Source organism: Papio anubis, chromosome 2 (assembly GCF_008728515.1).
Source record: "Papio anubis isolate 15944 chromosome 2, Panubis1.0, whole genome shotgun sequence".
Lineage (NCBI taxonomy): Eukaryota > Metazoa > Chordata > Mammalia > Primates > Cercopithecidae > Papio > Papio anubis.
In genome coordinates, this window is record NC_044977.1 from 33,275,695 (window position 1) to 33,292,910 (window position 17,216).

Here is a 17,216-nt window from a genome sequence, read left to right on the forward strand (position 1 = left end):
CTCTCAAGTCCATGGGTTTTTGCCCTTCTCCCCTTTCTTGAAATAGCCAACACAAGGAAACAAAATTGTTTTTTAGCCTCTTATGTTTAACAAATAAACATAACATAAACAGGTTAAAATGTGTTTCATCTTTAAAACAAATCAGTTGAAATTGTTATACTTCTTTCTCTAAAACTAACAATCTATGAGCTTCAGTTAGCTTTGTTCTGTTGTCAATGACCTGTGATAAAATAAACCTTCCCAACCTCTGTTAGGGTTCATGTGGAAGGAAGCAGAATATTTCACCTGCAACAGATACAATGTTTATTTTGCACATACTGCCGACTTCACGGGAAAGTACGGACATAAATGATAGTCTTAAACACAGTAACATGTTTTACAAGCTTGCATGCATTGTACTAGCAAATAAAACATAAAGAGCAAGAAACAAAACAGAAAGTGAATATCGAATCTTCATCCATTTCATATTATGACTGAAACTCAAATGATGGGGAAAATTAAAATGGCCAAAAAATACGGGTTGCTTCTGCAAATTTCATGCTGTCACGAAGAACCGGTGGACTTGAAAGATGAGGGTGCAGATAAGAGAGTCAGGAGAAGTCATGTTGCCAGCCAAGAAAATCGTGTCCTCTTTGTTCTCTGATCTGGCAACAAAGAGAGTTGAAGGACTCATGTTGCCCTGGTAACAGCGGGAGACACTCCCAGACTGCTGAAAGGCTCTACCCAGCCCACACACAGTATCACAGGTCCCAACTCTGGCCAAGGACTCTCTGGCCAAAGATTCTCTGGAGCAGAAACATAACTGCGTTTGACACTCACTTTGGCTTCTTTAGGTGACTTACGGACAGAAGTTTTCAGTTCTGCTTCAGAAGAAACAATCCTCAACATTGATTATGATTTCTGTTACAAGTAGATATATAAAAATTACATCTATTGTTGTGAGCTAAATTCCAAGCCCGGCCTGATGACAGCCTAAGTTGTGGTCATTACCTTTATAAATAGTGCTCAAATTTTATGACTTCTAAATAACACCTCTAATTATACACCTCTTGCTTAAATGTTTTGAAATGCCCTTTCTAAAGAAATCATTAATTTTAAAACAGGTATTTAATTTTTATGAAAGGAGAATTAAGAGTGGAAAGAAAAAAAATCTTCAGAGAGCCCCAGGGGATGAAGCTAATGAGAAATCCCAGAAGTTCAAGTTCAGATGCCCAGAAATGCAGGGCACATTGGAGGGGCAGGAGCATGCACCCCCAGGTGTGGGGTTTCAGCAGCCTGGGGGTCTGAGACTGCCGTGGACTTGTGCGCATGATCTTCATGGCTAACGATGAGACAAGAGCCAGAAAGGCAAAAGCCCAAAGTAGTCCTTATAAAACTATAGAGAAGACCACATTTGTCTTTGTGACAAACACTTGAACTGTTTCATAGATGCTCATGGCAGACAGCCCTCTATGCTACCAATTTATGCTTCCTCTCTCTTCACACTCTCCTTTCTTCAGTGCCTAGATCATTGCTGTCTTACATGGAAGAATGAAAGTATCTAATAATGTAATTCACAGTAAATTACTAATTGAAGAGAAAAAAGCCTCATTATATTCTTTTGGTGGTATTTATATTTTAAAGGAGGGTCTTAGAAGGCAATGCCTAACCCAAAGGGAACTAAATCTTGGGGAATTTCAGCCAGTGTGGCAGCAATCAGGGAGCTATTTGGGGATAGTAAGGGCATGTTTCCATCCCTAGCCACCATCCCATGTGGTTATCTATTCACCGTGTTTGGTAAAAAGTGATCCATTTTGCCATGGGTCCATCAAAATTATTTCGAAATAGTATCTACAGTATCCAAAAGGACCTTGAACCTGGGTTTCCTCTCTCCTTCAGCCCACTTCTGTTACCTAAACCCTGTGCCTGATTGTAAAATCAAGCACAAGAGAGTCCCAAGGCAAAAGTGGCTACAAAAGTAAACAACTACCTTATATAGATATGGCTTCATGGATATTTAAAGACATAAAAATAATAATCCCCTTCCCCAGTCTGGTCATTCTTGAGCGTTGAAACCACCAAGTCCCCATGCAGTCTGCTTCGTCAGTTTCATGGGACGAGAACTCCCCTCACCAAGGGTGAAGCTCTCCTCGAGTCTACTTTAAGATGGCTTTCTTTTAAATAAATAATTTTTGCTCACTAACTTATGCTTTTCTCTCACTTTTCCCCTTTCCCTTCTGCCACTTACGTTTTCTCAGGACAAATGTTGCCTTTCACTTTACTGCCAGCCCCTCCCAACCTCAGGTAAGTGAATGGGTTCCAAGAGTTATCAACATCCTACCCATTGGTGTTGCCTTCCTGTTAGTGAAACCATGTTACCACAGTAGAGTTAGCACGTGGGGTTGCCCTTGACCTTTCACAACTTGAAGTATATTCGTATTCCACTTTATTCTTTGTGTTATAGGAATTGTAGACATAACATTTAATCATATCACTTTAATAGATATAAAATGGGCAGCATGCTATTTGTTTTCAGGTGTTCCTTGGTTCAACCTTCATTGAGCAAATCGTGTGCCCACTATGCACCAAGAACTTCGTTAGATTGCACTTGGTGCTGGAGACACAAAGATGAAGAACAGAGAGACACAACTTCTGCCATTATGAACCCGATAGCTGGGAAGTGGTAGTGGGGATAGGGAGTAAAAGGCTGACACCAAACACATACAGAAATAATTAATTAACCTGGAAATACAATGAAAATAAGACAGATTTTAATGTTTACAATGTTATAAGTGTAATAAATTAGTTTCTCCTCTCATAAAGAAAGAGCCAGAATGTTGACAAAAAATATTAGGAGAATTAGATATTTTTGTTGTGCTCTGCATTAAACCATAACCACAAATAGAATAAATACATGATAAACTTGGATTAAGTCAGGCTGTTTTTCTCGTGTCATTTCTAGTTACCTTCTTTTTTTCTTTCATAAGCTTCTGAAGACAAAACTCTATATAATAGCATGTTTGAAACAAGTTTATTTGTTGTATGTTTTCTTTAGTCTGTAATATAGCTTTGGTCATAAATAGCTACTTAGGCTTTGCTTTGGAGTAGTAAAACTGGGATTAACATGGACTTGTCGTAAATATACTACAATCACTGTTGTGCTGGTAAATAGTTCACAACTGGTTTTCAGAGAGAAAGCCCTGATTTGTAGTGTTTGCCCATTTCTGTGGTGTAAATACCTCCACTATGACTGATTTTAAGCTCCCATTGTGATGTCACTGGGAAGTGACTAATGCACAATCAGCTCTCCCAAGCCTGAATGAACCAACTCCCACACATCTTTTAAACTTCCTGTCTGTGAAAGTCTCCGCAATGCATGTATACTGCCACCCAGTGGCAGGAGAGGGCCAAAGGCCCTTAATATACCACCCTCAACATTTATTGACTATTTAATTTCAAGAAATATTTTACAAGCACTAATTAGTAGGAGTAAAGAGAGAAACCTAAAAAAAGCGGGGGGGTGGGGGGAATAACTTTCATTCTAGCTACAGGAATAGTATAGTCTAACAGTCCTGTACAGAGCTATAATAAATATGATATACTGACCCAGGTGTGGTGGCTTGCACCTGTAATCCCAACACTTTGGGAGGCTGAGGCAAGAGTATCACTTGAGGCCAGAAGTTCAAGACCAGCCTGGGCAACAGAGCAAGACCCTGTCTTTACAAAAACTTTAAAAATAAAAAATTAGCCGGGCATGGAATCTTGCACGTATAGCTTTGACTATGCAGGAGGCTGAGACAGAAAGATCATTTGAGCCCAGGAGGCCAAGACTACAGTGATACATGATTGTGCCACTGCAACCTAGCCTGGGTGACAGCGTGAGACCCTATCTCTGAAAAAAAAATTTAAATAATTTGCATCTAAACCCCAAACTGGACTAAAATATACTTAGAACAAACTAATAAAACAGGCCAGGCGCAGTGGCTCATGCCTGTAACCCTAGCTCTTTGGGAGGCCGAGGCGGGTGGATCACGAGGTCAGGAGATCGAGACCATCCTGGCTAACACAATGAAGCCCTGACTCTACTAAAAATACAAAAAATTAGCAAGGCATCGCAGCAGGCACCTGTAGTCCCAGCTACTCTGGAGGCTGAGGCAGGAGAATGGCGTGAACCTGGGAGGTGGAGTTTGCAGTGAGCCGAGATTGCTCCAGCCTGAACAACAGAGTGAGTCTCTGTCTCAAAAAAAAAAAAAAAAAAAAAACGAATAAAACAAAACAAGTTCCTTGATATCGATGAAAGTCTTACTTTACTCTTAACTAGTCTCATTTTCACCTATATTTTGTATCCTCTTTGACTACAGGAAATATTCTCTTTTTCTCTAAACTCACCCAAATGATTGCACATTCTCAGATAACTTGTGTCAATCACTGTCTGCCTCTATTCCAGGAGTTAGAAGCAAGTTGCAGAAACTGGGGAGGTAGCCAGGACCCAGGTAGTGATTTTTCAGCCTAAATTCCAGCCATTGCTTTGGGTATTGTCATTCGCTTCTTTCTGGTAAAGGTGGATTGTCAGGCAGGGGTCAAAAACATTTATTTGGAGTTTAAGGTAATTTACAGATAAAGTTGTTAATACTTTCAGTGGGTGTTTACTGCTTGCACAAAACCAATTACTATCATATACAGGAACATATATGAGGCTCATTATTGCCAACAGTAATCATAGTAATGCTCTTGAGTTACAAAGTATGGATCTCCTGGGAAACAAGAACACTCTTGGGAATTCCAGACTTCTCATCTGTTGAAGAGCCCTGTATGATATGTATTTGAGTCAAGTTCCAAAATTAAGTGGGTTCTTGGGGGTATTGCCATCTGTTATAAGGTGTGGATAGACTTCCAACTGCATCATTAATGACACTCCTTAATTCTGAGATAATTTTTCCCCATCAGAAAGCTTTGGATTCTTGAAAAGGATTCCATTTTTATTGTCCTGGTACTCAAAATAGGGGTAGGAAAAAAGATGTTGAAATACAAAGCTAAGTTTTAACTTGTTTTGCCTCTCTGTACATGATAGATTTATTAGAGTCTTATTTGGGAGCCTGTTTTGGTTGCTTTTCTCAAAATCTTCATCACAGGCTTAATATAGCTTCTCAACCAGTTATCATAGTTTATAATTATTTGGCAGAATTCCCCTTTCTTCATCATTAAGAACAAGTTTACAACTTAGAGTTATATTTTTCCAGTGGACTTGTAATCTACATGGGTAAATAGTACAACTTCTTTCAATTAAAAATGTTTCCTAAATATGGTGTTATTTGAAAAATACTTTTAAAAGACACCTCAACCTGCCCAAAATTGTGAACATATTTCTGGGGACTCTACATGGGACTTGATCTTTGAATCTCTGTATGTTCTCAGTAGATCCCAGCCAGCAACAAGTTTCCTGATCAAAAGGGCAAAGGGGAGGATGAGTCTAGTGCAAATTCTTGCCTACGGGAAGGTGGTTAAAATTGTTGAAAAACAGGCTTATCTGCTTTTCAGTATGGAGTTTTCACATGTCACACTGACCACACAGAAGTGAATCTTATCACATGTTATGTCTCACTTATCCTTAATTCGAAGGGGGCAGGATGCTTCTTAAACAGGAAACAAAATAAATGACTATTTCTTTTACCCTAGAAAAAGAAATAGCAACATTGCATAAAATGGCTGTTTTGTCTTGTTTACTGCTATATTCTTAATGCCTGGCACACAGCCCTGCACAGATTTAGTTGCTCAATATGTATGAGATGAAGAGCTAACTGAACTCATTAATGGAGATTCACTGAGATTTACATATAAATTTTGTGCCTAATAGAGGAAACAATCCCATTCATGTAAATATAAATCATGTCTTTCTTTTTCTTATTCTCAGTATTTTCTATACAAGTTTCCCAAAGACATGGACTCAGTTGTCATTAAAGTGGTGTCTGAAATGGCTTATCCATGTTCTGTTGTCTCAGTCCAGAATATCATGGTGAGTGCTGGTAACTTCCCAACCTTCTACTATAGAGCATTATATTATTTCAAAACAAATGAAAGAGAAGGGTGCGAAGCATGCCATCCTCTTACTGGGTATCTCCCTTCCAAAACTACTAAACAATACGAACAGTATCTATGAGTACGAATGGGCAGACTGTGTTTGCAGACACTAATTTGGAGAGGTAAAGAATAGTTAAGTCTTCACCAAAATCAATAAAGCAAAAAAGGAAAGGAGGGAGGAAGCAGGGAAGGACTGTAACAAAGAACCAGGAAGACCAAGTTGTGGGCTCCACAAGAAAACTAAAATTGAACCCTACCATTTGTTCTGTTTTTAAATTTTTATTGTAACATTGGGTTCTTTCTGTCTCCTGAGATGTTAATGAAAATTGAAAAAAGTGTTATACACTTTAAGACAATAGTTTTATAGTTCTCTTCAATATAATGTGACTTTGACTTTAGAGGACGAGGCCCCAAGTCTTAGGAAGACTATGTTATGACTGTTCAAGGGGGGAAACTTTACCTGTTTCTGGTTAATAAGGATCCCCTGCTCTGTGATCCAAGCAGAAAGATGCTGACAGGACCTATGTGTGGCAGGACATTGCACGACATTATGTATGCTTTCCTTTTTATTCCTCATGCATGCTGCAGTGCCCGGTGTATGATCTTGACCACGATGTGGAATTTAATGGTGTCTATCAGTCCATGACCAAGAAAGCTGCCATCACACTACAGGTGAGACATTGTTTCTGTGGGCATTGTTGCCAATGATAATGCTCAATAGATAGTCAGTGTACTGACTGAGCCAGCATCCTAAAGGGATGGCCATCCATGATGTGCCTAGGATCTCCTTCCTTTCTGATTGGTTTAAAAACTAATATGTCTGGCCAGGCGCAGTGGCTCATGCCTGTAATCCCAGCACTTTGGCTGGCCGAGGCAGGAGGATCACCTGAGGTCAGGAGTTCAAGACCAGCTTGGCCAATATGGCAAAACCCAGTCTCTACTAAAAACACAAAAATTAGCTGGGTGTGGTGGTGCACCCCTGTAATCCCAGCTACTCAGGAGGCTGAGGCAGGAGAATCGCTTGAACCCAAGAGGCAGAGGTTGCAGTGAACCGAGATCACACCACTCCACTCCAGCCTGGGCAACAAGAGCAAAACTCCGTCTCAAAAACCAACCAAACAAACAAACAAAACGATATATGTCTATGCCTGAAATTTAAAAAAAAAAAAAAAAAAAAAAAAGTCATTTTCTTACTGGGCTGAACATGACACCAGAAGTTTGGGGATGATTTTTTTTTTTAAAGACAGGGTTGTAGAACTATAATGGACCTTAAAGTTCATCTTGTCAACCGCACTTCATTCATGGATGAGGAAATGGGCACATAGAGAAACACACTTAGAGTAACTCAAAGCCAAGATGATAACTGAGTCCTTTGCCTCCCTAACCTAAATTATTTATTCAACTGCTGAGTGTGTCAATTTTAGAAAAGTTATTTATCATTAGATTCTAAAATAAAAACTTAACATGTAAGCATTAGTTATTAAACATAGGCTATACACATATTATTTGTATGGTGTTTATTAAAGTTCTAAGCACTCAAATAGGCACAAAATGGATTGAAATCAGAAATGTATATCTATTTACCTTAATTTCTTGGATATAACAATTATCTCAGAGTGGATAATCTGGAGTTGATCACAGGTATGTGAAAGTCCTTTCCAAGGAGTTAGAGGGCAGGGGTGAACTTTATTTTTCTTCTCTTTCCTCTTTCTTTCTGCCCCCACCCCCAGGGACTTTCTCCCTTCTAGCTCTTTCTTACCGCCTATCATAAGGTTGTTATGTCTTATGCAGAAGAAGGATTTTCCAGGCGAGCAGTTCTTCGTGGTATTTGTGATAAAGCCTGAAGATTATGCCTGTGGAGGATCTTTCTTCATCCAGGGTAAGAGCTAGTGAGGAACACTTGGCTACTTAGAAAAACCTGAAGGAAGGGAGTGAAAGGGAAGCTGAAACCTCCCTCTAGTTCCCACTAAGCAAGGGTTGATTCCATCAGTATGACTGGGAAAGGCATCTGAGAGATACTTGAGAAAAAAACAAAAGATAGAAAGTAACAGATCTAAAGGTATTATTGATACTACAAAATGTCATTTAGTGCATTTCATCTTTTTGAAGCATTGTATTCCCTCAGACCATGGAAGATAAGTTCATTCGGTTGGCCCTTTACTCAACAAATATTTGCTATCACGAAGTAATGATCTTACACAGCGATCAAAGTACATTTCCTAAGATGGGGTGGTAGCCGGTAGCCGTGTAGCTACTTACATTTATCAGTAGTCATCATTTCCACAATGATGGACAAGAAAAATTCAGCATTCTCCATCTCAGTTGCCAAAAATTTTACCTTGAAAAATAGTAGGAAAGCCAACTGCAACAACTTATCCCAATAATAAGGGGTATGGGAGCTCTTAGGCATAGTACAGATAGTTATGGTTAACTACCCAGTAGCTACCTTAAGGGCAGAATAGGCTGATGATTGAAAACGTAGACCACTAGCCAGTGATTAACCACATGTGACCAACACAAAGTGTGTTTACTGTTGATTGTAACATCATTTCCTTGGTATGAATGTTTAGGTGAAATTTCTCCTAGTATGTTCTTTAACCTCTTAATTACATGGCTCCAAAATTTTGCCAATGTCAAATATTCCTTGGTAAACTACAAGCCTTTTCATGACTATATAAGAGGGAAAAAATTGTACTGGCTAGAAACATACAAACCAAAGGAAGAGGTAGCTTCTGTTTTCACAGCTGTTTTCTTCACATGTCTGTGGATATCAGGGGAAGGGTCCACCCCTCTTCACTGGAGAAGGGAGGCTGCAATCTATCACTGCATCTGTTAGTGATACCAAAATGCACACAAGCAAAGGCCAAATTGAGAGTCTAATGCTAGCCTCCTTCACCAAAAGGGATTTCAGATGGTTTGAAGGTTTGGGGGTTAGATATTCCTCCAGTTCTTGCTAAAATAAGATTCAGCAATCAGAGTTAATTCTGGACATTTTTTGAACAGTTGTTCAGACAAGAGACCCAAAAAATCATTATCTGATTCATTGTGTTTTGTTCTTTTTTTATTTTTTTTTAAACCAGAAAAGGAAAACCAGACCTGGAATCTACAGCGAAAGAAGAACCTCGAAGTGACCATTGTTCCTTCCGTTAAAGGTCAGTGTTGGCTCCAGAATGCATCGGAGAGATTCCTGTGTCGGAAAATCAGTCATATCATTTGATATTACTGTCATCCTTCCAGAGAGAATTGTCATAAGAAAAGTAAAGTATATTTACCTTAGAAATAGAAAAGGGAATCAGAGCATTTTGTCACATCCCTCCTAAAAACAAAGGGACCTCAATCATGAAGTTGTAGACAGGCAGTCCCTTCCCAGCTTCTACTGGGAAGTCATCACTGTGAAAGGTAGCTACTGTGGATAATGTCTGGGGACCTCCAGTAGCAGTTTTGCTATGAATAAAAATTTCTTAGGACTTAAGAATCAATATGATGGAGGGCGGCCCTTTAAGCTGTCCTGTCTCAGACAGAGTCTTCTTTTCTACAGAGGATGACCTGACCAAAGTTGTTTCTCTTCCTTCAGAATCTGTTTATGTGAAATCCAGTCTTTTCAGTGTCTTCATCTTCCTGTCCTTCTACTTGGGATGCCTGCTTGTTGTGTTTGTTCATTATCTGAGGTAGGTCAATCACTTCCAGAAATGTTAATCCCCTGTGCCTGTCTCTGTGTAACGCTTGGAGCGCAGACTTGACAGCCATATTGACTGGCTTCAAATCTCCCTCAGCCACTAGCGGTGTGACCTTGGATACCTTGTGACCTTGGAGACGTTGCTCAACTCTCTGTGCTTCAGTTTCCTCATCCGTAAAATGAGATAATAATTTACCCCACAAAATGTACAACTGCAGTGTTTATATCAATAACACACACATAATAGGTGCTGGTAGAGTGTCAGTTATTTTCCTAGTTAATTAAAACTCAACAAAAAGGCAACATGTATATTTTTTAGACCAGAAAATACTCACTGTAGATGGTCAGTTTTTCCTAACATGTAGATTTAGAAACAGCTTTAAACATTCTATCAAAAAGTAAATGTAATGCCTAAAATAAATTTTGAGGTGCAACAAAAAGCAGGAGTAATGTTCTTTGATACAACATTACCAAGTGTTTTCCTGCTATTGTAGCATCGATTTTCCAGTAAAATGTCCCTTGTGGGGGGGAAAGGAGGTAATTGTGCTGTAATTTGACCAAGGAAATTTCCCTTGCCAAGAGTTTGCAGCCCCTAATGACACAGGGCTTTCCTTCCCTCTCTCAGCGGGGTTGAACCTTGAGAATTCCATTCTTTGTGGCGCTCTCTGTGAAACAGCTACAAAAGAATGGCAGGAGATTTACAATAAACAAATGTTCTTTCTCTTCTTGAACAAGTAAAGAAAACAAAGCCAGCATGGAGTTTTGAGACTATTTGCAAAATGAACTCCATCCATGGAAAGATTTCATGGCTACCTCAGTGATACAACTATGTATCTTAAGAATATGGGTCTATCTCTGACTCAAAAAAAAACTGCCTCGATGACCTGTATGAAACTTTGAGTTCAGATATTGCCTTCAAACACAGTAGATGACTGCTGGCCAAATCTGGGACAATTTGAACACCAAAATTATTAAGAATAATGAATTATAGACCATTGGAAAAAATAAAAATGTCTGAGTCCCTGTTGATAAAGGAAGGAAGGGCCTAAACACCTGTGGATACACATTCAGCGATTCAACAAATTTACGAAAACAGCTACCCATTTGGTAAAGGAGCCATTAGCAGATACTGGTAGTAGAAGGGAGAAAGAACTCTTGACTACAGCAAAATGACAAAAGCTGGCTGGTAAATATGGAGGAGTGCCGGAGTTGGAAAATCATCATTTTGCAAATATCATGTTAAAGACTAGATTTGCTTCAGAATCATCGATGAATGTCAAATCTAACATGCAGAAATCTGATGAGGATGAAGATGTGTGCATGGCCTTAAAGTGTATCCTCACAAATTGCTTAGTAGTTAAAGTGGAAAAAATAGTAGATATACAGTAAGAAATCAAGCATATTGACAGGGTGATCAAAATTAATATCACCAAGGAGAAGATGGACATTCTGTGCCTCCAGATGTGACACTCTGAGAAGGACACAATGTCACTTTTGCACCATTCCAGAAATGCATATTTGGAATCTAATCATGTGGAAAAATCAGACAACCTCCAACAATAAACATTCCATTAAAATGTGTCATAAAAGACAAAGAAAATTTATAAAAGTATTCCAGATTGAAGGAGACTAAAGATATGTTACAACTAAAGACAATACCTGATCTCAATGAGGATCTTACATTATACTAGCAGAAAAATATACAATAAAAGATATTATTGAGTCAATTGACAAAACTGGAATACAGATAGTAGATTAGATAAGAATATCACATCAATGTTAAATTTGTGAATTTGATAACTGTATTGTGGTTATGTAAGAGAATATTTTTTTGAAATATTTAGGAATAAAAGTTCAGGTCTTGGTTGTATGCAAGTTACTTTCAAATGGTCCAGGAAAAAAAGTGTGTATATATGTGTGTGTGTGTATCTTGATACGTATATATCATATATATTACATCTTTATGGAGAGAGTGAGAATGATCAAAGCAAATGAGGTAATAAGCTAACAATTGGTTGAATCTATTTAAAGGGTATATTGGTATTCTGTGTTCTTATTCTTGCAACTTCTCTATAAATCTGAAATTATTTTCAAATAAAAGTTAAAAACAAAACCCCCAGGCTACAGGTGAATATTATACCTGGAAAGTATACATTAGCTGTTTAGCAGCTCACTTAATTTATCAAATCAGAGTTACTAATATTTAGCAGGTACTTGCTGTGAGCCAAGCATTGTGCTCTAATTAGTTTCTTCTTGATGTTTGCTTACAAACTCCTTTTAGTGTCACACTCTTCCATTCACTGAAAGAAAGCAGCGTATGATACATTTGAAAGAAAGCATGGTTCCATTTGCCTTTCATGGCAAGTGCTCTAAATAGATTATCTCATCTGATGCCCCCCAACAGTGGGTACTATTATTATCACCAAGTGACAGTTAAGGAAATTGAGGCACAGAGGGATTAAGCAATTGTAACAAGAATTCACAGCCAGTAAATGAAGGAGCTAGGATTTGAACTCAAGCAGTCTGGATCCAGAGCCTTAGGCCTGAAGCAGGCTGATCAAAGTGGGTCTAGAGTGGTCAAGCCCTATGAGAGATGACAGTGCTGACCAAGAATGCCAGACCAAAAGCCTGGCACCCCAGCAAGGATCTAAGTTGAAAAGGGTCCAAAACACTTCCAATTTTGCCTTGGATGAGTTCCAATATCATGGAAAGAAGTTCCTCTCTTATGCCTCTCATAGGAAGACTGTCTCTACTCCTGATGTTTTAGGTTTTAGAAAACTGGAGTGTTCCTTTTTAGTTAGCTAGTATGCATAGTTAACATACAAACAGACAAGTTAAGCTAATAGCTGGTTATCAATCGCTCTGAAGTTGTTATTTAGCCAACTAAGGCAAGCAGGTTTTCTAAGCTGTGGTATAAGGCTCTATGGAAACTTCTAGCCACAGATTATTTTGCTACAGTCAAATGCACAGCTTAGATTTCTCCAAATATAGACAAAGTGGAAATAGAAATGCCAAATGTAAGAACTATTTGGCATTCTAAATAGAAGAATAGACTGAGGGAAAAAAATGCTCTAATTGGAGAACTTTTCCTTCATTAACTAAGCAAAATAACAAAGTTTTCTGTAAAACCATATGAAGCTAGTCATCTCAGGATAATGCCAGTTACTTGATAAGTCCCTTAAACCCTATTACGAGTACCTATGGGGTTTGTAGTACATGCTATGAGATCAGGATAAAAAACATTGATTAGAGACATGGCCCCTGCCATCAGGGAGGTAAGAATCCAAAGCATCTTCATACTGTATTAGCCTGAAACTAAACACTATTCCCTTCCCATCCTCCAGCCTCAGTCCATTCAACATGTGTTTATGAAGCCCCCCACGATGAATGTGCAGGTCCTGGGCCAAGCACTGCATACTTGTTCTCTTATTTGTTCTTCACAATCACATTGCCAGACATTGAATCCAAACTGCCCAATCCAGAATACTCATCCTTCCCTTTGATTCTTGTACTCGTTATCTATTACCACAATAATGCTACAATTTATTTTTTTATTTCATTTTATTTATTTATTTTTTTTTTGAGATAGAGTCTCTCTCTGTCGCCCAGGCTGGAGTGCAGTGGCGTGATCTCGGCTCACTGCAAGCTCCACCTCCTGGGTTCACGCCATTCTCCTGCCTCAGCCTCCCAAGAATGCTACATTTAAAAAAAAAAAAAATCTGTGGCACACAGCAAAACATGTTAAAGCTTGCTCACAAATCTATGGGTCAGCTGGATGGTTCTGCTAATCTGGGCTGAGCTGAGAGATCCCAGGAGGGTGTGATCAGAGAGTGTGGTCCACTGGCAGATCAACTAGGAGCTAGCTCTTCCGGGCTGGCCTCAGCTGCACTTGTCTGTCATCCTGAAGCAGGCTAGCTGGGGCTTATTTGTTTCCAAGAGAGACAGCAGAAGAGTGCAAGCCCTCCTGAAGATGCAGGTCCAGAATTAACACAATGTTACTTCCCCCTCATTCAATTGGCCAAAATAAGTCATGAGGGTAGTCTAGATTCCAGAAACGAAGATGTAGACTCTACCTTTTGGTTGAAGGAGCTGGATACAAGGTGAGGTGCAGCCATTTTGCAATCAATCTAGCACAGCCCTCATTTGCTATTTTTTCCTTTATTCACTAGATACCACCTGCCTTATCTTAGCTTTGTAAATCATTTAACTCCTCTAATGAAAAATTTTGTCACTTCCAAAATCTAGTGCAATCATGGGTAAAGCCTGTTAATACAAACACATAATCAAAACATCATTTTCCATAAGTACATACAATTGCTTTCCAGTCAGTTGTTAACTAAAATTGTTAAAAAGGAACTTCACTACAGCCTTATTTGCCAGTTATGAGAGTCAAGCCAAATCACAACTTCCCTCCTTTTTTTTTTTTTTTTTTTTGCTGTAGTGTTTCGCCCTGTCACCCAGGTTGGAGTGCAGTGGCACGATCTCAGTTCACTGCAACCTCCACCTCCTGGGTTCAAGCAACTCTCCTTTCGCAGTATCCTGAGTAGCTGGGACTACAGGCGCATGCCACCACGCCTGGCTAATTTTTCTGTTTTTAGTAGAGACAGAGTTTCACCATATTGGTCAGGCTGCTCTTGAATTCCTTACCTCAGGTGATCCACCCACCTTGGCCTCCCACAGTGCTGGGATTACAAGCGTGAGCCACTGCACCTGACCAACTTTTCTCCTTAAAGATATGCGTCATTCATTCAACAAATATTTAGTGATCATCTATGTGCCAGCTATACCCTAGAAGTTGGAGATATATTATAGTGAATGAAACAGTATATATCTCTGCTGTGATAGAGCTTACATTTTAGAGGGAAGAAATATACAAGCAAGTAAGCAATTAATAAAGAAAATCATTCCAGGTACTGACGGAAAAAACACATTGGTATGATAAAGAACGATTGGATTGGAGAAGCTACTTTTGAGTAGATTTGGTTGGCAGGGAAGGTCTCTCATAACCAAGACCTGAATGGCAAGAAGGAGCCAGCCATGGAAGGATCTGGAGAGAGAGTGACTCAGGTTGAGAACAAAAGCCAAGGCCCCCTGCCATTCAGGAATTTGGTATGTCTAGGCACAAAAGAGCTATGAAGAGAAGTTCTGCAACCAAACATACCAAAATCAGGATATGCAACTTCTAGAGTTCCCATCTGGAAGTAATAAGAGAATGTACCAAAACATGGGCATTTCTGGTCCCCAACTTTCCTCTCACACCCTCCAACTTCATTTGGAGAGAATAATTCACATTTTAATTCTTGATGGACATTCCCAAATGGTATAGTTTGTTTGTTAATAATGACTTTATAGAGATATAATTCATAGACTGTAAAATTCACCCCTCTAAAGTACACAATTTTGTGATTTTTAGTATATTCACAGTTGCATAACCATCCCATGATCTAATTCAGAATGTTTTCATCATTCCAAAAAGAAACTCCAAGTTTAACAAGATTGCATGAGATCAATATACAAAAAATCATTTGTATTTCTCTACATTAGCAATGAGCAATCCAAAAATAAAATTAAGAAAACAATTCCATTTACAAAAGCACACAAAATAATAAAAGATTTTGGAGTAAATTTAACAAATTCAGTGTAAGACTTGTACATTGAAAACTGCAAAACATCATTGAAATAAATTAAAGGAGATTTAAACAAATGAAAAGACATCCCATGTGCATAGACTGGAAGATTTAATATTGCTAAGATAATGCAGCAGATAGAATAATGGTCCCCAGAAGGTGTCTATGTCTAATCTCTAGAACCTGTGAATATGTTACCTTACATGGCAAAAAGAACTGGTAGATGTGACAAAGTTATGAAGATTATCTTGGATTATCTACGTGGACCTAAGGTAATCACAAGAATTCTTATGAAGGAGACAAAAAGGTCAAAGGCAGAAGAAGGAAATGCGACAAAGGAAGCAGAGGTTGGAATGATATACTTTGCAGACGGAGGAAGGGGCCATGAGTCAAGAAATGCAGGCTGCCTCTAGAAGCTTGAAAGACAAGAAAATGAATACTCCCCTGTAGCCTCCAGAAGTACAGGCCTGCTGACACCTTTATTTTAGCCATACAAGGCACATTTTGATATTCTGACTCCCAGAACTGTAAGATAATAAACTTGTATTGTTTTAAACCACTAAGTCTGTGAGTTCATTACAGCAGCAGTAGGAAACTAATATACTTGACAATACTCCTCAAATTAATCTACAAATTCAACACAATCCCTTGCAAAGTCCCAGCTGGCATTTTCACAGAAATTGACAAACTGATCCTAAAATTCATATGAAAATGAAAGGGACCCAGAAGCCAAAACAATCCTGAAAAAAAAAGAAGAAAGTTGAAGGATTTGCACTTTCTGATATCAAACTTATTACAAAGTTGCAGTCATCAGAATTCTGGTACTGACATAAAGACAGACATATGGGAGTCTGAGGCAGGAGAATGGGGTGAACCCAGGAGGCAGAGCTTTCAGTGAACCAAGATCACACCACTGCACTCCAGCCTGGGCGACAGAGCAAGACTCTGGAGATGAAAGACTGTTTTTGCTATACAGCCACTGTCGAAAACAATTTGGAAAAAAAGTTAAACACAGAGTTATCTCATGCTCAACAATTCCACTCCTAGCTATGTACCCAGGATAATTGAAAACATATGTGCACACAAAAACTTGTACACAAATGTTCATAACAGTGTTACTCATGACAGTCAAAATATGAAAACAACCAAAATATCCATTAAGTGCAAGCATGTCAATGAAATGTGGTATATCCATACAATGGAATATTATTCAGCCATAAAAAGACTGAAGTACTGATACATACTACAGCATGGATGAACCTTGAAAACATTATACTAAGTGAAAGAAACTAGACACAAAAGTTCGCATATAATATGATTCATTTTTAATGAAATGTCCAAAATAGGCAAACTTATAAAGACAGAAAGTAGATTAGTGTTTTCCAGGGGATGGGGAGTGACTGGTCATGGGTTTGAAATTTCTTCTGGGGATGATGAAAATATTCTAGAATTCAATAGTGGTGGGAGCTATACAACTTTGTGAATGTATTTGATTGGTGTGAAAGTAATTGCCTTTTTGCCATTATTTTTGAAAGCAAAATCACAATTACTTTTGCACCAATCTAATATTAAAACTCACTAAATTATGCACTTTAAAGGGGGAATTTTATGGTATGTGAATTACATCTGAAAACTGATGAATGAATAAATGATGTATATGACTGAGAATGAAAGTGCTGGGATATATGGTAACTCTGTTTACCTTTTTGGGAAACTGACAAACTTTTCCAAAGTGACTGCACCATTTTATATTCCCACCAGCAATGTATCAGAGTTCCAATTTCTCCATATCTAAACACATGTGTTTTTTTGTTGTTGTTTGTTTTTTTTTTCTTTCTTTCTTTCTTTTTTTTTGA

The 17,216-nt window shown here is 38.6% G+C and overlaps 1 protein-coding gene and 1 long non-coding RNA gene across 10 annotated transcripts in view; one reads left to right on the forward strand and one right to left on the reverse strand.

The window, feature by feature from the left end:
• SIDT1 (SID1 transmembrane family member 1) overlaps positions 1 to 17,216 on the forward strand; it is a 90,164-nt gene that overhangs the window by 36,266 nt on the left and 36,682 nt on the right. For 4 of the 9 annotated variants that reach the window (XM_021934065.2, XM_021934064.2, XM_003893938.5 and 1 more), the window contains exons 4-9: positions 2,238 to 2,283; positions 5,891 to 5,992; positions 6,646 to 6,729; positions 7,849 to 7,936; positions 9,138 to 9,209; positions 9,632 to 9,725. In XM_021934065.2, the coding sequence (XP_021789757.2) occupies positions 2,238 to 2,283; positions 5,891 to 5,992; positions 6,646 to 6,729; positions 7,849 to 7,936; positions 9,138 to 9,209; positions 9,632 to 9,725 (486 nt within the window). Of the gene's footprint in view, positions 1 to 2,237; positions 2,284 to 5,890; positions 5,993 to 6,645; positions 6,730 to 7,787; positions 7,937 to 9,137; positions 9,210 to 9,622; positions 9,726 to 17,216 lie in introns of those variants that run through there. The other 5 variants (XM_017955152.3, XM_017955153.3, XM_021934066.2 and 2 more) reach the window with 4 other exon arrangements.
• On the reverse strand, positions 9,101 to 9,508 carry LOC103881838. The gene is made up of 2 exons (XR_643393.3): positions 9,330 to 9,508; positions 9,101 to 9,244 (listed from the first exon to the last, which is right to left on the reverse strand). It is a non-coding gene; the product is annotated as an uncharacterized LOC103881838 (long non-coding RNA).